The sequence below is a fragment of the Meriones unguiculatus genome, chromosome 5 (assembly GCF_030254825.1).
Source record: "Meriones unguiculatus strain TT.TT164.6M chromosome 5, Bangor_MerUng_6.1, whole genome shotgun sequence".
Classification (NCBI taxonomy): Eukaryota; Metazoa; Chordata; class Mammalia; order Rodentia; family Muridae; genus Meriones; species Meriones unguiculatus.
In genome coordinates this window covers 39,483,902-39,500,387 of record NC_083353.1, presented here as the reverse complement: position 1 = coordinate 39,500,387, position 16,486 = coordinate 39,483,902, and the positions used below count along the sequence as shown (strand labels likewise).

General features: G+C 44.8%; 1 protein-coding gene across 1 annotated transcript; it reads right to left on the bottom strand.

Moving 5' to 3' along the window:
* Window positions 1-483: 483 nt before the first annotated feature.
* Window positions 484-4,187, bottom strand: Spr (sepiapterin reductase). The gene is made up of 3 exons (XM_021634579.2): window positions 3,759-4,187; window positions 3,120-3,410; window positions 484-1,059 (listed from the first exon to the last, which is right to left on the bottom strand). The coding sequence occupies exons 1-3, from the start codon at window positions 4,063-4,065 to the stop codon at window positions 869-871; spliced, it is 789 nt and encodes a 262-aa protein (XP_021490254.1). The 5' UTR covers window positions 4,066-4,187; the 3' UTR covers window positions 484-868.
* Window positions 4,188-16,486: the final 12,299 nt, after the last annotated feature.

Genomic DNA, 16,486 nt, shown 5'->3' with positions numbered 1-16,486 from the left:
TCTCGCAGCACATCTTTCTTGGATCCTTACTCATCTTCCCCAAACGCATGTTGGTTCTGAGCTGGTACCACAGGGACAGTGTCAAGGGGGCTTGGCACAGGAGCTGGGACCTATTTGGAGCACTGCCAGGTTGGCAAGGGGTAGAAGTTGAATTGCAAGCCCTGGTGAGGGCTGTCTGCTGTGTGTTGAGCCCCGAGGATGGATGCTCACTGAGAAACTCTAGGACCCTTAAGAAAATGGCAGTAAAGGTGGGCCAGTATGGACAGCAGCATGACAGTGGCATAGGCATCTTGATGACTTTGGACCTATGCATACCACTGTGTGGGCCTCAATGAAAGAAGGTAGGCAGCTCTCTATCAACATTCTGGGAAATAAAAGCAGTAAAGTTCTTCGGGACACTGTCCAGGGATCCAGGGTGTCACTCCGGGCTCTCTAGAAGAGGCCAGCAGGCATCATGAAGGGCAACCCATACTCTACTGCATCTGCCTTACAATTATGTATTTGGACTAGAGTCGGGGGAGGACCAGCGAGTACCAGAGGAAAAGGCAGCAGAACAAAGACACCCCATCCAAGGAACACACACATGTGATGCCCTCACCCTCTTTCTGCATCAGGCCACACCCTCCTCACCTCACAGACTGACCAAAGACAAGATACTCAACCTCATCTCTCCAGTGTTTTCATTTTTGCGGCCCCCAGTTCTAAAATTTTCTTCCTGGGGACAGAGAACTCCAATACCCATCAACTCTCTCTCAGGCACCTACAGAAGCCTGGTAATGCCAGCTACAACCTGTTGGCTATATCTGAGGGCTTATACTTGTGTTAGGCAGGGTTGGTGTGTGTGGGGCACTGGGGCAGGACATGGGGCTTAATTGTCATAGAAGTCCACGTGGGCTCCAGACTGGAAGGTGTCCTTCTGCAGCAAATTCAGCAGTTTCTGGGCTGACGTCCCACAGTCCACCAGCTCCCCCTCCGACTTCAGCCTCTGCAGTCTGTTCCGTAACTCTGGGTCCATGGAGGTTTCCCGAGCCAACTGCTGCATGTCTGTGTCCAAGGGACCTAGTGGATGAAAAGCACAAGAGAGGGACAGAAACTGCAGGTCCCTGCTGTGTGTGGAGGCTAGAGCTGAGTCAGGCCCTCCAGTGCTGGGACTGCAGGTGACAGCCACCATGCGTAACTCACTACCAAGTTTGGGGTTCAAAGCTCAAGTCTTATTAATTATGGGTTAAAATCAAACTCATCATCTTTTGTCCACGTACACCTCCTCCTGACTTTCCCACTTTTATTAACAGATGCTTAGACCCTGCAGATTTCCCACTCCACCCACAGCCACCCAGGGACCAGATGAGACCTTTGGCATCTACAAACCCTGACAGGCGTGTCTATGCCACAGCCTTGCTTTTGTCCATATTTCAACACCTCCTCTGCAGCACTTTGCTGGGCTCACACCACTCCTCAAACCCCCTGGATATACCCCCAGCATAGCCCAGTTGGTGAAGCGCTTGTTATACAAGCATGAGGAGTTCAGATCCCCAGTAAAAAGCTGAGTGCAGGGAATTAGACAGATGGCTCCCTGCTAAGAACACTTGCAGGTTTGGTACCAACATTTGTGGTTCCAGTTCCAGGGGATATGACACCCTCTTCTGGCCTCTGAAGGCACTGCATGAATGTGATGAACATACAAATTGGGGCAAAACACCCACATTTAACACACATGGAAGAAGACTTTTCACTTTCTGTTTTTTTTTTTTTTTTTTTTTTTTTTTGTTGTTGTTGTTTTATTTTGTTTTTTTGAGATAGGGTTTCTCTGTAGCCTTTGGTGTCCTGAAACCTTCTCTATAGACCAGGCAGGCCTGGAACTCACAGGGATCTTACTGCTTCTGCCTCCCAAGTGCTGGGATTAAAGGTGTGTGCCACCACCTCTGGGCTGACCTGTCACTTTCCAACAAGATTTGTCACTTTTACTTGCATTTTTGGAAATGTCTCCTGTCTGCTGATGGAGTTGCCAAATTTTAATGTTGCTTAAGGGCAGAAAAATCCTAGAACTCAGGGGCCGGAGGAGCGCCTCTGGGGAGAGGCTTACTTTCTTTCCAAGCAGGCTTTACTATCACTGAAAGCTGTTAGAACATTCTTCTGGAGATGAAAATGAAAACCAGACTGGCTCTGATTGTCTTCAGGCTCTGGGGGGGGGGGGGGGATTCCTAAACTCCATGATGAGGATCTTCAGTTCCTCCATGATGCCTGGGCAGCCTCCAGAGAGTTAACTTAGCTCTGGGCTCACCCACAACTGGCTCATTTCCTGGCTGTGGTTTACATGTGATCGCTGCTGTCTGAATGAGCCTAGGCTGAGCTCAGAGCAGGTGAGCTGGATGCTGGAACAAGAAATATCATGAGTACGTGTGTAGGTTCTGGGTAACATGAGAAGACCCAGCATAGATCAAAAAGTTAGAAGCGAATCTGGATACTGGTCCTGCCTCCCTCAGGTATGAGACAGGCCACTTGCCTCTGTATCTCAGGGGTACAGATAACTGGATCTCACCACTGAGCTGCTCACACATTGCTGCCTACTAACCACAGAAATCACAAGTTTAGAAGAAAGGCCCCAGGATGGTCACATATTAAAAGGCTGGTCAGACAAAGTACCAGAAGACCAAATACCCTTTAATTTTCGTAAGAGCTGGAGTACGGTCTTATATATCCCAGCATAGCTCAGCCTGGGATGCTCTCCACTCAACAATGTCTGCTTGCTTGTCTTTAAACATTTATTGTGGCCAGCCTCTGTGCAGCTATGCTAGGTGCTGGGGACACACGGATGGACAGCTGAATACATAAAGGTAATGTAGTCTTTTGTTTTAAAATTTTAATTCATTTTTATGTGTATGGGTGTTCTGTCCCACCTGCTAATCAGGCAACTCTTAATGTTGAATACCCCTGCCCCTGACTGCCCCAACCTCTTGAGGTCTCCATTTTTCTTGCAAAGTGAGGAGTTATGATTGGGAGGGAGAAATACAGTCTTTGGATTCTTTCCTGAGATTCTAGACCAGATTCCCCACTTTTCCCAGCCCCCAGAAAGATACTGCCTAGGTCTAGGAACAGCAATGTCAGTACCTCTCACCTACCTGGGGCATAGCTCAGCACCCTCACGCTGGGTTCCTCAGCAGCCAAGACCTGGCACAGCATGTCTCGGGCAGCCTTCCCTGTGCAGTACAGTCCCCAGCCCTTGAAGGGCTGCAGGGCACACAGAGATGAGATGTTAACCACAGTCTTGCTCAGGCCTGGGCTATCTGGGAAGGCATTCAGGGTGCCCGAGGTCAAGCAGAGCATGGAGGTCAGGTTCAGGGCCCAGTAGTTGTTCACCTCAGCTGGGTCATTCACGTTCAACACGCCTTTGGACACGTCTCCAAGGGTGCCTGAAAAAACAGGATCGAAGATAACACAGCAACTGGGGTGCTTTTCTCCTTCAGCCTTCCATGGTTCCTCCTCATATCCATTTGCCCACCCCTGCCCCAGTTCTGTAGAACACCGTAATGCAAGCTAAGAGTGCTCTTTAGAAAAGCAGAGGGATTTGAGGTCTTGAATCACACTGCCGCCAGTGGGCCCTGCTCAAGGCGCCATAGACAACCTGGTTGGGCTAACCCTGCCAGGGACACTGGTTCTTCCTCTCCGCTTGGACTCTGCACTTTTGGGGACTCGCCCTCCGCCTACCCAAACGGTGATGAGGTGAGAGCTCGCGGCCCAGGTCTGGTGGGGAGACTCACCTGCGTTGTTGATGAGCAGCAGGCGCTGCAGCCCCTCGGGCTTGGGGAGCTCGCGCACCGCGCGCAGCACCTGCCGCAAGCCGGCCTCGGTACCCAGATCGGCTGCGGCCCGCACCACTCGCAGGCCGGGCTGCTGCGCGCCCAGCTCCTCCTCCAGCCGCCGCAGCGCCGAGTCGCTGCGTGCGCTTAGGAGCAGCACGGACCCGGGTGCCAGCAGCTGCGCCAGCTGCGGGGCCAGCGCGCGCCCGAAGCCCCGGGAGGCCCCGGTCAGCACGCAGACCGCGCAGCCCAGCCCTCCGCTCTCCATGACGGAACTCAGCCGCGCGCAGCTGCGACACCGCCACGGGGCGGGGTCTACCCTGGGCCTTGGGGAGCGGAAGTTCAGACAAGTCTCCGCTGTGTTTGGGTGAAGACAAAGACCAATAAACAAGGAGGCGTGACCAGGCAGGAAATACTAGTTTCCTTCCTCCTAGCGGGGCCTAGTTCTCCTCGCGCCACGCCCACAAGCTCCGCCCCTTTCTGGAACACGCGTCCGCAGTTTCCACCTGGTTCAAGAGTCAGCTTCCTCCTCTAGGGTTGGCTGGTTTTCATCAGTACAGGGCGTACTAGGAAGACACCAGTGACAGCCGTGGTTGAAGACCTTGCCTGTATAGAGCTTGTGGTCCGTTTGCACTGTGGGCGACAGAAGCCTTCTCTGGAAGAGCACAACAGCTCCCTCAGGAGATGCTGGACAGACAGAACAAGAATATGAAGAAGACACACGGGAAAAGAAAGGGGGAGTGTTAGGCCCAGCAAGAGCCTAAATATAAGAAGGTATGAAGAGAACTCAGGAAACTAATCATCCATCGATGCAAAAACGCAAGAGACTCTTTTTAACCATTGTACAATGGGGTCACCCCTGCTGGTCAGCTAGGAGTGGCACCGGGAGACAAAGAGCTTAGGTTTTTAAAAGACACAAGGCGGGAATCTCCTGGGGTTGACTTCTTGGCAAGTTAGGATTGGATGAAGTGTCTAACTTTTAAAATAATTGGTTAGTTCTGGTCACCCTTAGGTCCAGTCAGCCCTGTCGTAAATATCTGATCTTCAAGTCAGTACTTGAAGGACTTTCCATACATAGTGAGTTCAAGGCCAGTGGGGCTATATGAGAACTTGTTTTAAAACAAAACACAACAGGGGGAAAGGGTGGGTATGTGAAGATAGCCCAGTCAGTGACATGCTTGCTTTGCTGAGTTTGAACCCCAGAACCTACACTAAAAGTACTAGGTGTGGCTGGCCAGTAGTGGTACTTGCCTTTAATCCCAGCACTCAGGAAGCAGAAGAATGTGCACCTCTTTGAGTTCCAGGCCACCCTGGTCTACAGAGTGAGTTCCAGGACAGTGAAGGCTGCACAGAGAAACCTGCCTCAAAACAAAAACAAAAGCAAAACTAATTCATTCATTCATTTGTTCCCTTTCTATCCTGATTGCAGCCCCCCTCGTCTCTTCCCAGTCCCCCCTCACATGCTTCTCCCCCTAGTTTGCCCCTCTCCTCCTCAGACAAGGGTGAGGTCCCCCATGGGTACCAACCCACCCTGGCACATTAAGTTGCTGCAGAACCAGGCACATCCTCTCTCACTGAAGGCAGACAAGGCAGCCCAGTCAGGGGAATCCATAGAGAGGTCCCCTTCTAGTTGTTGGGGATCCACATGAAGACCAAGCTGTACATCTGCTATGTATGTGAAGGGGGCCTAGGCCCAGTGCGTGCATGTTCTTTGGTTGGTGGTTCGTCTCTGTGAACTCCCGTGGCACAGGTTGGTTGACTCAAAAGTGCAACATTTTAAAGGTGGACACACATAAAGAATCACACATATTGTCCTCTGGCCTCCACTTCCTCCACCACCCCTCCACCTCACCCCCCATACACAAATAGGCACACACACACTAGCACTCAGAGAAATAAAACCAGGAAAAGGAAAGAAAAGTTCCTTAAATGAAAGCAAGCATATGGAGACTTGTTTACAACTTAAAAAAAAAACTTCTTTTAAACATTTAATTCATTCATTCATTCATTCATTCATTCATTTTTTATGTGTGTGTTTTGCCTGCATGTATGTTTGTGCACGACATGTGTGAAATGCACAGCAGAGGTGAGAAGAGGGCACCGGATTCCTGTAGTAGAAGTTTGGTTCCTTTAAAAACTCACTTATGTAATCTAAATATGTTTTTGTCTTAATCTCAGGTGTGGGATATGGGACTGCTTTAGTTTGTCCATAGCTGATAATAGGCTCCTGTAGGGCATCGTCTTTGCCAGCTGGTAACAGCCTCATGCATGCTCCCAGAGGTGCATATCTTTGCCAGCTGGAATTCTGAGAGAGTATAAATATGAGAGCTCAGAGAGAGTGAGGGTTTGAGGAGAGAAGGCTTGGAGAGATGGATGGAGGAAGAAGGCTGATTGGTCATTCTGCTGCTGCCTTTTGCTGTTTGCTGTTGCTGGACTGCTGGATGTCCTGACACCTGAGATTGGAATTGCCTCCAAAGAACCCAACAACCCTACCAGCCATAACCAAGTCTAAAGAGGTCTACATCCTCTTTCCATTCTAACCTTCTTTCTGGGGTGGGGTGTTGGAAGGGAGGTAGAGGCATAAGGAACCCCAAATAAAGTAGAGTTTAGAAACTAGCACCTACAGATTGCCCTGGGATAGTGGTGATTTGCTTTGTAGGTGCTGGGAATTGAACCCCTGTCCTTTGAAAGAGCAGCCAGTGCTCTTAATGGGTCCAGCTATCTCTCCAGGCCCTCGTTACATCTTTTGAACAATGTAACAAGGTGGCAGGACTTAGTGAGGCTGTCTGTAATTCCAGTACTTAGGAGGATAAAATTCACTGATCAGATCATGTAACCAGCCTCAGCTACATATTAAGTTTTAGGTTAGCCTGAGCTACATTAGCCTCCTCTCAAAACAAGCCACTGACAGTCATGCTCTAGTTTTGGAACTGGAGTGATGGCTCAGCAGGTAAGAGCAGTGACTACTCTTCCAGAGGACCTGAGATTGGTTTCCAGCATCCACAAGGTAACTGTAACTTCAGTTCCAGGGGATTCCATGCCCTCTTTTGACCTCCACAGTCACAGACAGACATACATACAGGCAACATTCATTCACATAATTTTTTTTTCTTTTTCGAGACAGTTTCTTTGTGTAGCCTTAGCTGTCCTGAATAAAATATATTTTATTTTCATTATTAAAAAATAGACTTATTTTTTATGTGTGTGAGTGTTCTGCCTGTGTGTATATGTGCATATGTGCAGCACATGTGTCTTGTATCTAAGACAGTCAGAGGAGAGGTGTGAACTAGTTGTGAGCTCCCCTGTGGGTGTTGATAATTGAACTTGGGTCCTCTGGAAGAGCAACAAAAGATCATAACTGATGAGCCATCTCTCTAGGTGTTTTAAGGAATTTAAAAAGATCTTCACATGGCTTTCACACACAGACAAGCCCAAGAGCTGCTGGTATAGCAGTTGGCAGTATCAAACTTAAAGGCTCAAGGGAAAATGGCACAGAATTGACAAAAAAGGAAATTTGTGTTCTGGTCAAGTTTTTGTCAACCTAACACCAACTAGAGTCATCTGAGAAGGAAACTGAGGAATTGTCTCTATCAGACTGGCCTGTGGGCAAGTATCTGGAGCAATTTCTTGATTGGTGTGTGAGTGTGCAACCCATTGTGGCTGGAAGGATTTCTGGGCAGAGTTTTCTGGGCTCTATAAGAAAGCAGGCTAAGAAGCCAAGGTAAGCAGCATTCTTCCATGATGTCTGCTTCAGTTCCTGTCTCCAGGTTCCCCAAATTCCTGTGTTGGCTTCTGGCTTAGTCAGTGTTCTATTGCTGTGAAGAGACACCATGACCATGCCAACTCTTATAAAAGAAAACATTTAATGTGGGCTGGCTTACAGTTCAGAGGTTTCCTCATGGTAAGGAGCATGGCACTGGAGAGGTAGCTGAGAGTTCTGCCTCTAGATGAGCAGATAGCAAGAAGAGAGATACAGCAGGCCTGGCTTGAGCATTTGAAGTGTCAAAGCTCACCCCCAGTGACACACCTCCTCCAGCAAGGCCACAACATCTAATAGTGCCGCTCCCTGTTGACCAAGCATTCAAACACAGCAGTTTTTGGGGCCATTCCTGTTCAAACCATTACAGCTTCCCTCAGTAATGGACCAAAGCCTGAATATTAGAAATATAAATATTTAGGAAGTGTAAATGACTGATATATAGGAGTTCTTTATTTTGTCTTCCAATTTCTTTTTTTTTCTTTTGTTTTTTAGAGTTTTATATAGGCAAGGCTAGCCTCGAACTCACTATATAGTGAGGCTGGTTTTGATGTCCTGATTTTCTTGACTCTATTTCTTCAGTATTTTGATTACAAACATGTGCCACCAGCCTAGCTTTGTGTGTATAGATGTTGTGCATGTGTGAATGTCTTTATCGATCTTCACCTTCTTGAGACAAGAACTGGCACTGAACCTGGAACTCACAGAATGGCTAGGCTGGACAGCCAGTGAGATTCAGAGATCCAGCTGTCCCACTGCACAGCTTGTACATGGATGAACGTGTAAGACCTGGGGTCTCACAGCTCAGGAGTTTAAGATCGCACCCCTTCCAGAAACTCCCCCAGACCAAGACTCGTTGCAAAAGCAAGAGGTTTATTAACTATTGCGCAATGGGGTCACCCTTGCCAGTCAGCAAAGAGTGGCACCGGGAGACAAAGGCCTTTAAGTTTTTAAAAGAAAAATTGTGGGAAATTTGAAGTTGTAGTTTTTGCAATTTAGGATTGGATGAGGAAGCTATAAAGTAAGATAATTGGTTAGTCTTAGGTGCTCCAGCTTGGCCAGTCCTGCCAAGTGTGGATGCAGCTGCAATTTAAGGTGGGGGTGGTTAGCTCATCCTTGAAGATTAGGGGCTGCGGACTTTTGGCTGGAGGTCAAAAGCTACTCAGAAGAAGTCTGGGTTCGTTGCTAAGAAACACTATCTCAAAGACAAGGGTCTGGTCCTTCTTTTTGCTGAGTGAAGGTCATTGCTTGCTTGCCCTATTTTTATATCTGTCCTCACAGATAGGGTCACATTTTTCCATTCTCTGGAAAGGTACTAAGAGGCTTTAGCTTAACCTGAACCTAAAACTCAAAGCTATAGGCTTTAGAAGACATACAGGTTACAAAGTTAGTCTAACCCTTTCATTTACCCCTTCTCCTTGTAACTGCTTCAATCCTGAAGCAGCTGCACAGTGAAAATTTTATCTTAAGAAATTTTTTTCCCTTTTGACTCAACAATTCAGCCTGTAGAATGGGACAATGGGCTGAAGATCCGTCTTCTGGAATTTCTTTATTCTGATGATTGGATCGTTGATATCTCAGTTTAAAAGAGGCTGAAATGCTGGTCAAAAGTTGGGGAGAGTACATGGGTAGTTACCTTAGTCTGTAATTATCTGGGTTTAAACATTAAAGAAACAAGCAAAGTAGATAAGGGTCCCATTTTTTTTTTTGAGTGCCCAAGGGAGTTGCTTTTAACTGAATTTAAGGATTTTTCCCAGATCTTTAGAGCTCCCGCCCAAGATACTAGAATTTCTTACTTTGATGTCAAAATTATGGCCTTTTGTTTAATCATAAGTTTTTGTTTTTTTTAATTTAGTAAAGATTACTAGGAGCCAGTCAAAGGCTGGTCAATGAGGCAGTCCATAACAGTCTGGTTAGTTGATCCAATTGAAGAGACAGGGAGCAGTCATGTCAGCTTCCAACAAGTCCAGATTTCAGCTTGCAGCCCAGAGTCAACCAGGTGAAAATCTGCTGAGACAAATTCAGACTAGAGACAGAAGTTAAGATTTGTCTGTTAAATGGGAAAAGTGAGGAATCCCAACACCAGGGAAAAACTCATCTGGGATCCATATCCATTTGAGCTATGCCAGATCCAGGTCTCATGACCTTTTGATTTTTATAAACTCATATGAATTTTTGGTACACAAAAGGAAATATATATATATATATATATATAAACTCAAAAAAGTAACATATCAGCAAATCTAATGCAACATTTTGAGAGTAACAGGTAAAAACTATATCCAACAGAATGGGTACCAGTCAGCTGTTTGTTTTCTATCTTTTATAAACAACTTAAGTGTGTCCATGTGGCAGCCTTTTTGGAGTAAATGGCATCTGAGCAGCGGAATTCAGCCTCTTGGCTATTTTTCAAAGTCCAGTGTCTTACAGACTGACCTTGGTGGTCCTACAGTGGACTGCTCTGACCCTGAGAAACTCCGTGCAACCATAGTAACCAGACAGCAGGCTCTGTGCAACCTTGAGTAAGCCCTCTTATATTTTGGCTAAGTAAAATTGCCTGCGTGAGAAACTGCTTGTACTTTTTTTTTTTTAATTTATTTAAGTGTTAACCTGATAACCATTAAATTGACACTTTGATCAGTATGTAAACCAACATTTTTTAGATTTTTATAACCTGAATTCCTATATCCTCAGACCCTACATAAACTTTATATCTTTTTTATTTAACTATTATTATAAGACATTGGCAACTGATGAGCAGGGCAAACCTGTTTTTCTTTTTACACAAAAGATATAGTACCTAGTAGTTTTAACTACTAATGAACTGTCCAATGAGCTGATAGTGAACCTAACTGTCTGCTCTTTAGCTGTCAAGCTACCATTAACTAAGCCTAGCCTCCCAGCCTAGCCGTCAAAGTGATCAGAGACCTGAGAAGGATAAATTATGAGCTAAGTAAATATACCAATCAAAATGACAGAGATGACTAGTTAGTCCATCACCTAGGCAGTGTCCCTGGCTCATGTGGTCTCCTGGCTTCCTGAGCAGAGGCAGTCCAGCCGTTAGGCATAGCTGCTTCTGTGGAAAGAAGGAACACGAGAGGTTGACCTCACCTTGCCTCTTGCAATGTGAAACAATGGCTCTCCAGGTGTCTTTGTCCACAGGTTTGGCTGGGCACTCATAGTGGGCCAGTTGAGGCAGTATTGCCCAGTGGTTAGCATACCATAATCCAGAGTCACGGTCATCTGTCATTGTCCAAATCTTCTCGGAGACCTTGGGGAGCTACTGCCAGGATTTTTGGACTTTCTGTCACAATAAGCTTACATATGTTAAAATGCCATATTTATCAGATCTCTGATAAGCTTGAGGGCCAGCATATCTGAGTTACTCTTTGTTTTTATTATCTGTTCTAAACTGTGTCCTATAAGACAGAATGCTATTCATCTAGTTCTAGCATATTTCTGAGATTCATGTTCTAGAACTATATATTTTAAGACAAATAGGCAAACTCTATAGTTACCCATCCTAGGTTTAACCTTAAAAAAAAAAACCTATACAAAGACACTAGGTAAAGCTCAACATCTTAACCAACTGCAGTCATTAGCGTAGCTTTAAGTCTGCTCTTTCTGAACTAAAATCAAAGCAAACCTTTTAATCAGATACAGGGGCTAGCAAATCTTGCTGATCCTACCACTTTGTATTAAAATTGAACAGTAAAAAGCTTTGCACTTAACACTAATTAGAGGACTGAACATAACTGAGATACCTAAACAAAATGGTGGTAAACTCATGGCTCCACCCTCTTTATCTCCAGACCAGCATGGCAGCTGGCCACGTGTAACTGAACTCAGCTGGAAGCCCTAAACAAATATGGCAGCAAAACCACAGCTTCATGTGCTCTCTATCCCTGAACCATCATGGCGGCTAGCCATGTGTTAGCACAGGCTGCGACTGATAATACCAAACATAGCCATACCAAACCTATCAGCCAGAATTCTTTTTCCTTAAAAGAACATAAGAAAACATTTTGTAATGAAGAATCACCAGCCTTTTAAATGAATTATAACATATTTAAATACAGTTCTTTTTCAAATCATATTAACTCTCTGGCTTTTTATAATACATCCACTAACCTTCTGCAACATCCTATATACCTTCAGGTTCCTAGCTTCCTTTTTCTGGCTTAACCAGACATTCTTGCTTTAGATAAGCTAGTTCTTTTTTTAATATCTCTTGCTCATTCTCTCTTTCTTTTCAGACAACAGAAAAACTCCCATCAAGAAATTTTTTTTTAATTTTTCAAAGGGTTGGGAAACTGTTTTAAGTTCATTGTTAGCCTGCCCAAGAGTTATTGCTTAAAAAATCTGATAAGCTGTAAACGTTTTATCATCTTAAACATCTAAACAATTTTTAAAACTCGTCCCTGCAATATCAAAGCAAAGTATCTTCTTCAGGAGTGAATTTATAAAGCATAACCATAATTTTAAAAGTCAAAACCAGATTTTAAGACCAAAATTTATCAGTGAAAACAACCCAATCTTCAGAACCAATATCAACTTAGAATAAGACTTCCTACTTATCCTAAAAGGAAATAAAATCATTTTGACTCAGAGATTTTGTAACATTTGTTCTTTTCCTGAGCCACACACCATGTGGAAATTTACCTTGTTGTTATTTAAACATATGCATTCATAGACCCTACAAACACATAGGCACATATACGTGTTTTAAACAAGAATTTGAATTTAACCTTAAAACATACCCAATTATTTTTGATCATACCAACCATTTAAGACCAGTTGAAACCAATCATATAATGGCCTTATATTTAAACAGGCAGACAAAACTTTTTTATTTAGACTCAGCTGTAATTCTAAACATTACAGCAAGTGCAGTTTTCTTCCTAAATTGCTGTTTGATCTGTAAGTTGCAACCCCCTAGGTGGGAGGAGGGAAGAGAGGAGCAAGAGGGCATGGTGAGCTCCTGCATGCTCACTTCATGCTGAGCTGGCATGAAGGCAAGGGGGAGGAGTTTTTCCTCACTCTCTACGGCCGGAGCAGCTCCTGTCGTGGAGCAGCCACAGTGCCAATCCCCGCCTAGCCATGAGTAAGGACTTCCACCTAGCAAGTCCACATGCCTTGCCTGCTCCCTTGGCTCCCTTGTGAGCTTTACTCTAGCTTACCTCCCCACAAGGCCGGTCCTGAACCTGCTTCCTGGCCGGGCCTCTCCCCTCCCCCGGGCTCTTTGGTGTCCATCACAAGGGGCCCCGCATCAAGCCCGTGCCCTGCTGGGTGTGCATTGTTATTCCACAGATGCTCAAGTGCCTGAGCACCGCCCTGCCCAAGCTCCAGCCCCATGCTCTCTCCAGCCACCCGAAAGCACTCCCTCCTCGGCTCCCTCGGGAGGGAGAGTGCACTGCACTGCTAGGTGTCCTGCCATGCAGCCTTGTGTGCTCCCGGGCCTAGAACTAGTTCTAATTTTAACTGTCCTCTGTCCGAATTTTCGTCAGTCCAAGTCTACAAAGAAACAGACACAGAAAAATACATACATACATGAGAAACACAGGATTCAAATTGCTGGGGGCACAGAATCTCTCTGCTCCTGTCCAGTCCAAGTTGGAGGAGCGGAATCTCTCTGTTTCCTCCCTGTTCACAGACCACAATGCCCTGACAGAACAACCGCCTGGTGGTGGTCGATCTCTATGAAAATCAGACGGGGAGGAGGACCGTCTCAGATCCAACCTTCCAAACAGAACCTGGAGCATTCTCCTGTTCCCAGTCAAGCGATATTCTGACACGTCTGTCTATGAAATGACTGATCAGATCACCAAAAAGGTCCAGATAGGTGCCTAATCAGAAACAGATTGGTACCACAGAAATCTGATTGAGAGGCTGCCTCATGGCGGCCATCTCTGACAAGAAACAGATTGGTAAGACAGAAACAAGCAAAGCAAAGCAGAAATCAGACTAACCTGTACCGAGTTCGACCTCCGAGTTTAGTCTGATGAGGGTTGGGGAAGGGGCACACCCTTTCCCGGCCAACGCACCAAAAATGTAAAACCTGGGGTCTCACAGCTCAGGAGTTTAAGATCGCACCCCTTCCAGAAACTCCCCCAGACTAAGACTCGTTGCAAAAGCAAGAGGTTTATTAAGCATTGTGCAATGGGGTCACCCTTGCCGGTCAGCAAAGAGTGGCACCGGGAGACAAAGGCCTTTAAGTTTTTAAAAGAAAAATTGCAGGAAATTTGAAGTTGTAGTTTTGGCAATTTAGGATTGGATGAGGAAGTTATAAAGTAAGATAATTGGTTAGTCTTAGGTGCTCCAGCTTGGCCAGTCCTGCCAAGTGTGGATGCAGCTGCAATTTAAGGTGGGGGTGGTTAGCTCATCCTTGAAGATTAGGGGCTTCGGACTTTTGGCTGGAGGTCAAAAGCTACTCAGAAGAAGTCTGGGTTCGTTGCTAAGAAACACTATCTCAAAGACAAGGGTCTGGTCCTTCTTTTTGCTGAGTGAAGGTCATTGCTTGCTTGCCCTTTTTTTATATCTGTCCTCACAGATAGGGTCACATTTTTCCATTCTCTGGAAAGGTACTAAGAGGCTTTAGCTTAACCTGAACCTAAAACTCAAAGCTATAGGCTTTAGAAGACATACAGGTTACAAAGTTAGTCTAACCCTTGCAAACAGACTCTGAAACCCTGTCTTCACGCTTACATAGCAGGCACTGTATGGACTGAAACTTCTCCCTCGCCCCTCTTTCTGACTTTTTGAAAATTTGAAGTTGTTTCTAAATAACAAAGCATTTTAAAGATGAACTAAGCAGGTCAAATTATAAAACAAATAATCTACCACTCAGGAAGTTGAGACAAAAAAGATTACAGATTCAGTCCACATTGACTAGTGGGTGGTAGGAACACAGACCTGTATTACCACACCCAGCTTTACAGTTGGACACCAGACTCAGATAGATGGAAGTTTAATGAAAGCTTAGTAAAGTCTAACTAGGACAGTCAAGGACACAGTCTTGGTTCAGGATTGTGACCCTGAGGGGTTCTCAGAGTGAGTTTTTAAATGAAAAAGACCATAAACAAGCAGAAAGAGTCAGTTCTATTCCAGGTATATTGTGCATAACCAAGGAAGAAGAATTAATTCTACTCCAGGTAGAATGTGTTGTGCCTAGGTAGCTAGACAAAACATTTTAGGCTAATTGGCTGAGATTTAGGGTAGGGAAACTTTGGGAACTTTCCAGTTCCTCACCATTCTGGGAAAAAGGAACACAGCAGGGTATTGTGATTTTGCTTAGATAGAACATACATTTATCATCAATTCAAGCAGAACATTCAGCAAGTATTGAATTGTAAATATAAGGCTATTTTTATGTCAGGCAGGCAGAGACAGAGAACTTGAACTCAGTTTCACATTATGATCAAAGTGGAGACTAAAGACAAAATGGCTTCAGTTATGCTAAAGGGAAAAGTGTACAGTTATGTTAAAATTAAAGTAGGTCTCAACATAGGGGCTATAGTTATGCAAAAAGTTAAAGCAGGCCTCAACAACACAAGAAACTTGGAAGGTCTACCTTAAGGCTAACAAGATGATGCAGTGGATGAGGGTGCTTGCTGTCAAGCCTGTGATAATGAATTCAATCCCTTAGACTACATTGCAGGAAGTGAGAACAGATTCTCCTGTTGTCTTCCGGCTTTCATCTGTGCACCATGCCATTAATGGTGCCATTAATTAACACATGCCATTAATTAACAGAAGCACTCATAAACAAACAAATAATAAAATAATGATAAAAGAAAAAAGCTGTTAAGCTGGGCATGGCACCACATAGCTGTAATGTTAACACTTAGAAGTGATCCTCCTTCTACTTAGACCTTGAAATTCTGATCTATCTTCTAAATAGAAAAGGAGGGTCAGAACTTCAGGCCAGCCTTGGCTAAACATTCCCAGTTGAAAGGCAATCTTGGCTACATGAGACATAGTCTTAAATAATAAACAAGTGGACCTAGAACCTAGGGTGGTGTCTTAGGCCACTGCTTGAGAGAAAGATAGAGGATCGTAAATAAGTTCAAGACCAGCCTGGACTATACAGTAAGATCTTGGTTCAACAAACAAAACGCCAAGGATTATCTGAGTGTGGTAGCACATTCCTTTAATCCCAGCACTCAGGAGGCAGAAGCAAGTGGATCTCTATGAGTTCAAGGCCAGTTTGGTCTATGGATCACAGAGAAGACTATCTCAAAACAACAACAAGAACAAGAACAACAACAAAAACTAAGGATTGATTAAGAGGAGATAGAGACATTACACACTAGTTGAGTTCTTTCTAATTATGTGCAAGGCCCTGAACAGATAAAAAGAAAAAAAAAAAAAAAAGCAAAACTTAAAATAGGGACAGTTAAATACACCATGGTGCACTTTACATTATTAAAAAAAAACATGTATCTGTGAAAATGAATGAAAATTTCTAAGCCAGACTTGGTGGCACATGTCTCTAACTCCACCAATTGAGAGGCAAAGGTCAGACATTCAAGGTTATTCTCAGTCAAATATTGAATTTAAGACCAGACTGAGCTACAAAAGATCTTGTCTCAAAAATAAATGAAAAACAAAACAAAACAAAACAAAAACAACAAAAACCCTTGCCATTGTAGTTTCAGTTATTAAGTAGACACACCTAGGAAACCTCAATCAAAGAGTTGCCTTCATCAGACTGTCTGGCCCATAGGCACGCCAGGACCTATTCTTAATTGCTAATTGGTGTAGGATGGCCTTGCCTCCTTACTGTGGGTAATGTAGTCCCTGGGCAGGCAGTGGTTGTATAAGGAAGGTAGAAAGCCAGAGAGAGCAAGCCAGTGAGCTGTCTTCATCTGTAGTCTCTGCTTCAGTTTTTGCATCCAGGTTTGTGCCTTGTCATCCTTTTACAGATCCTAAA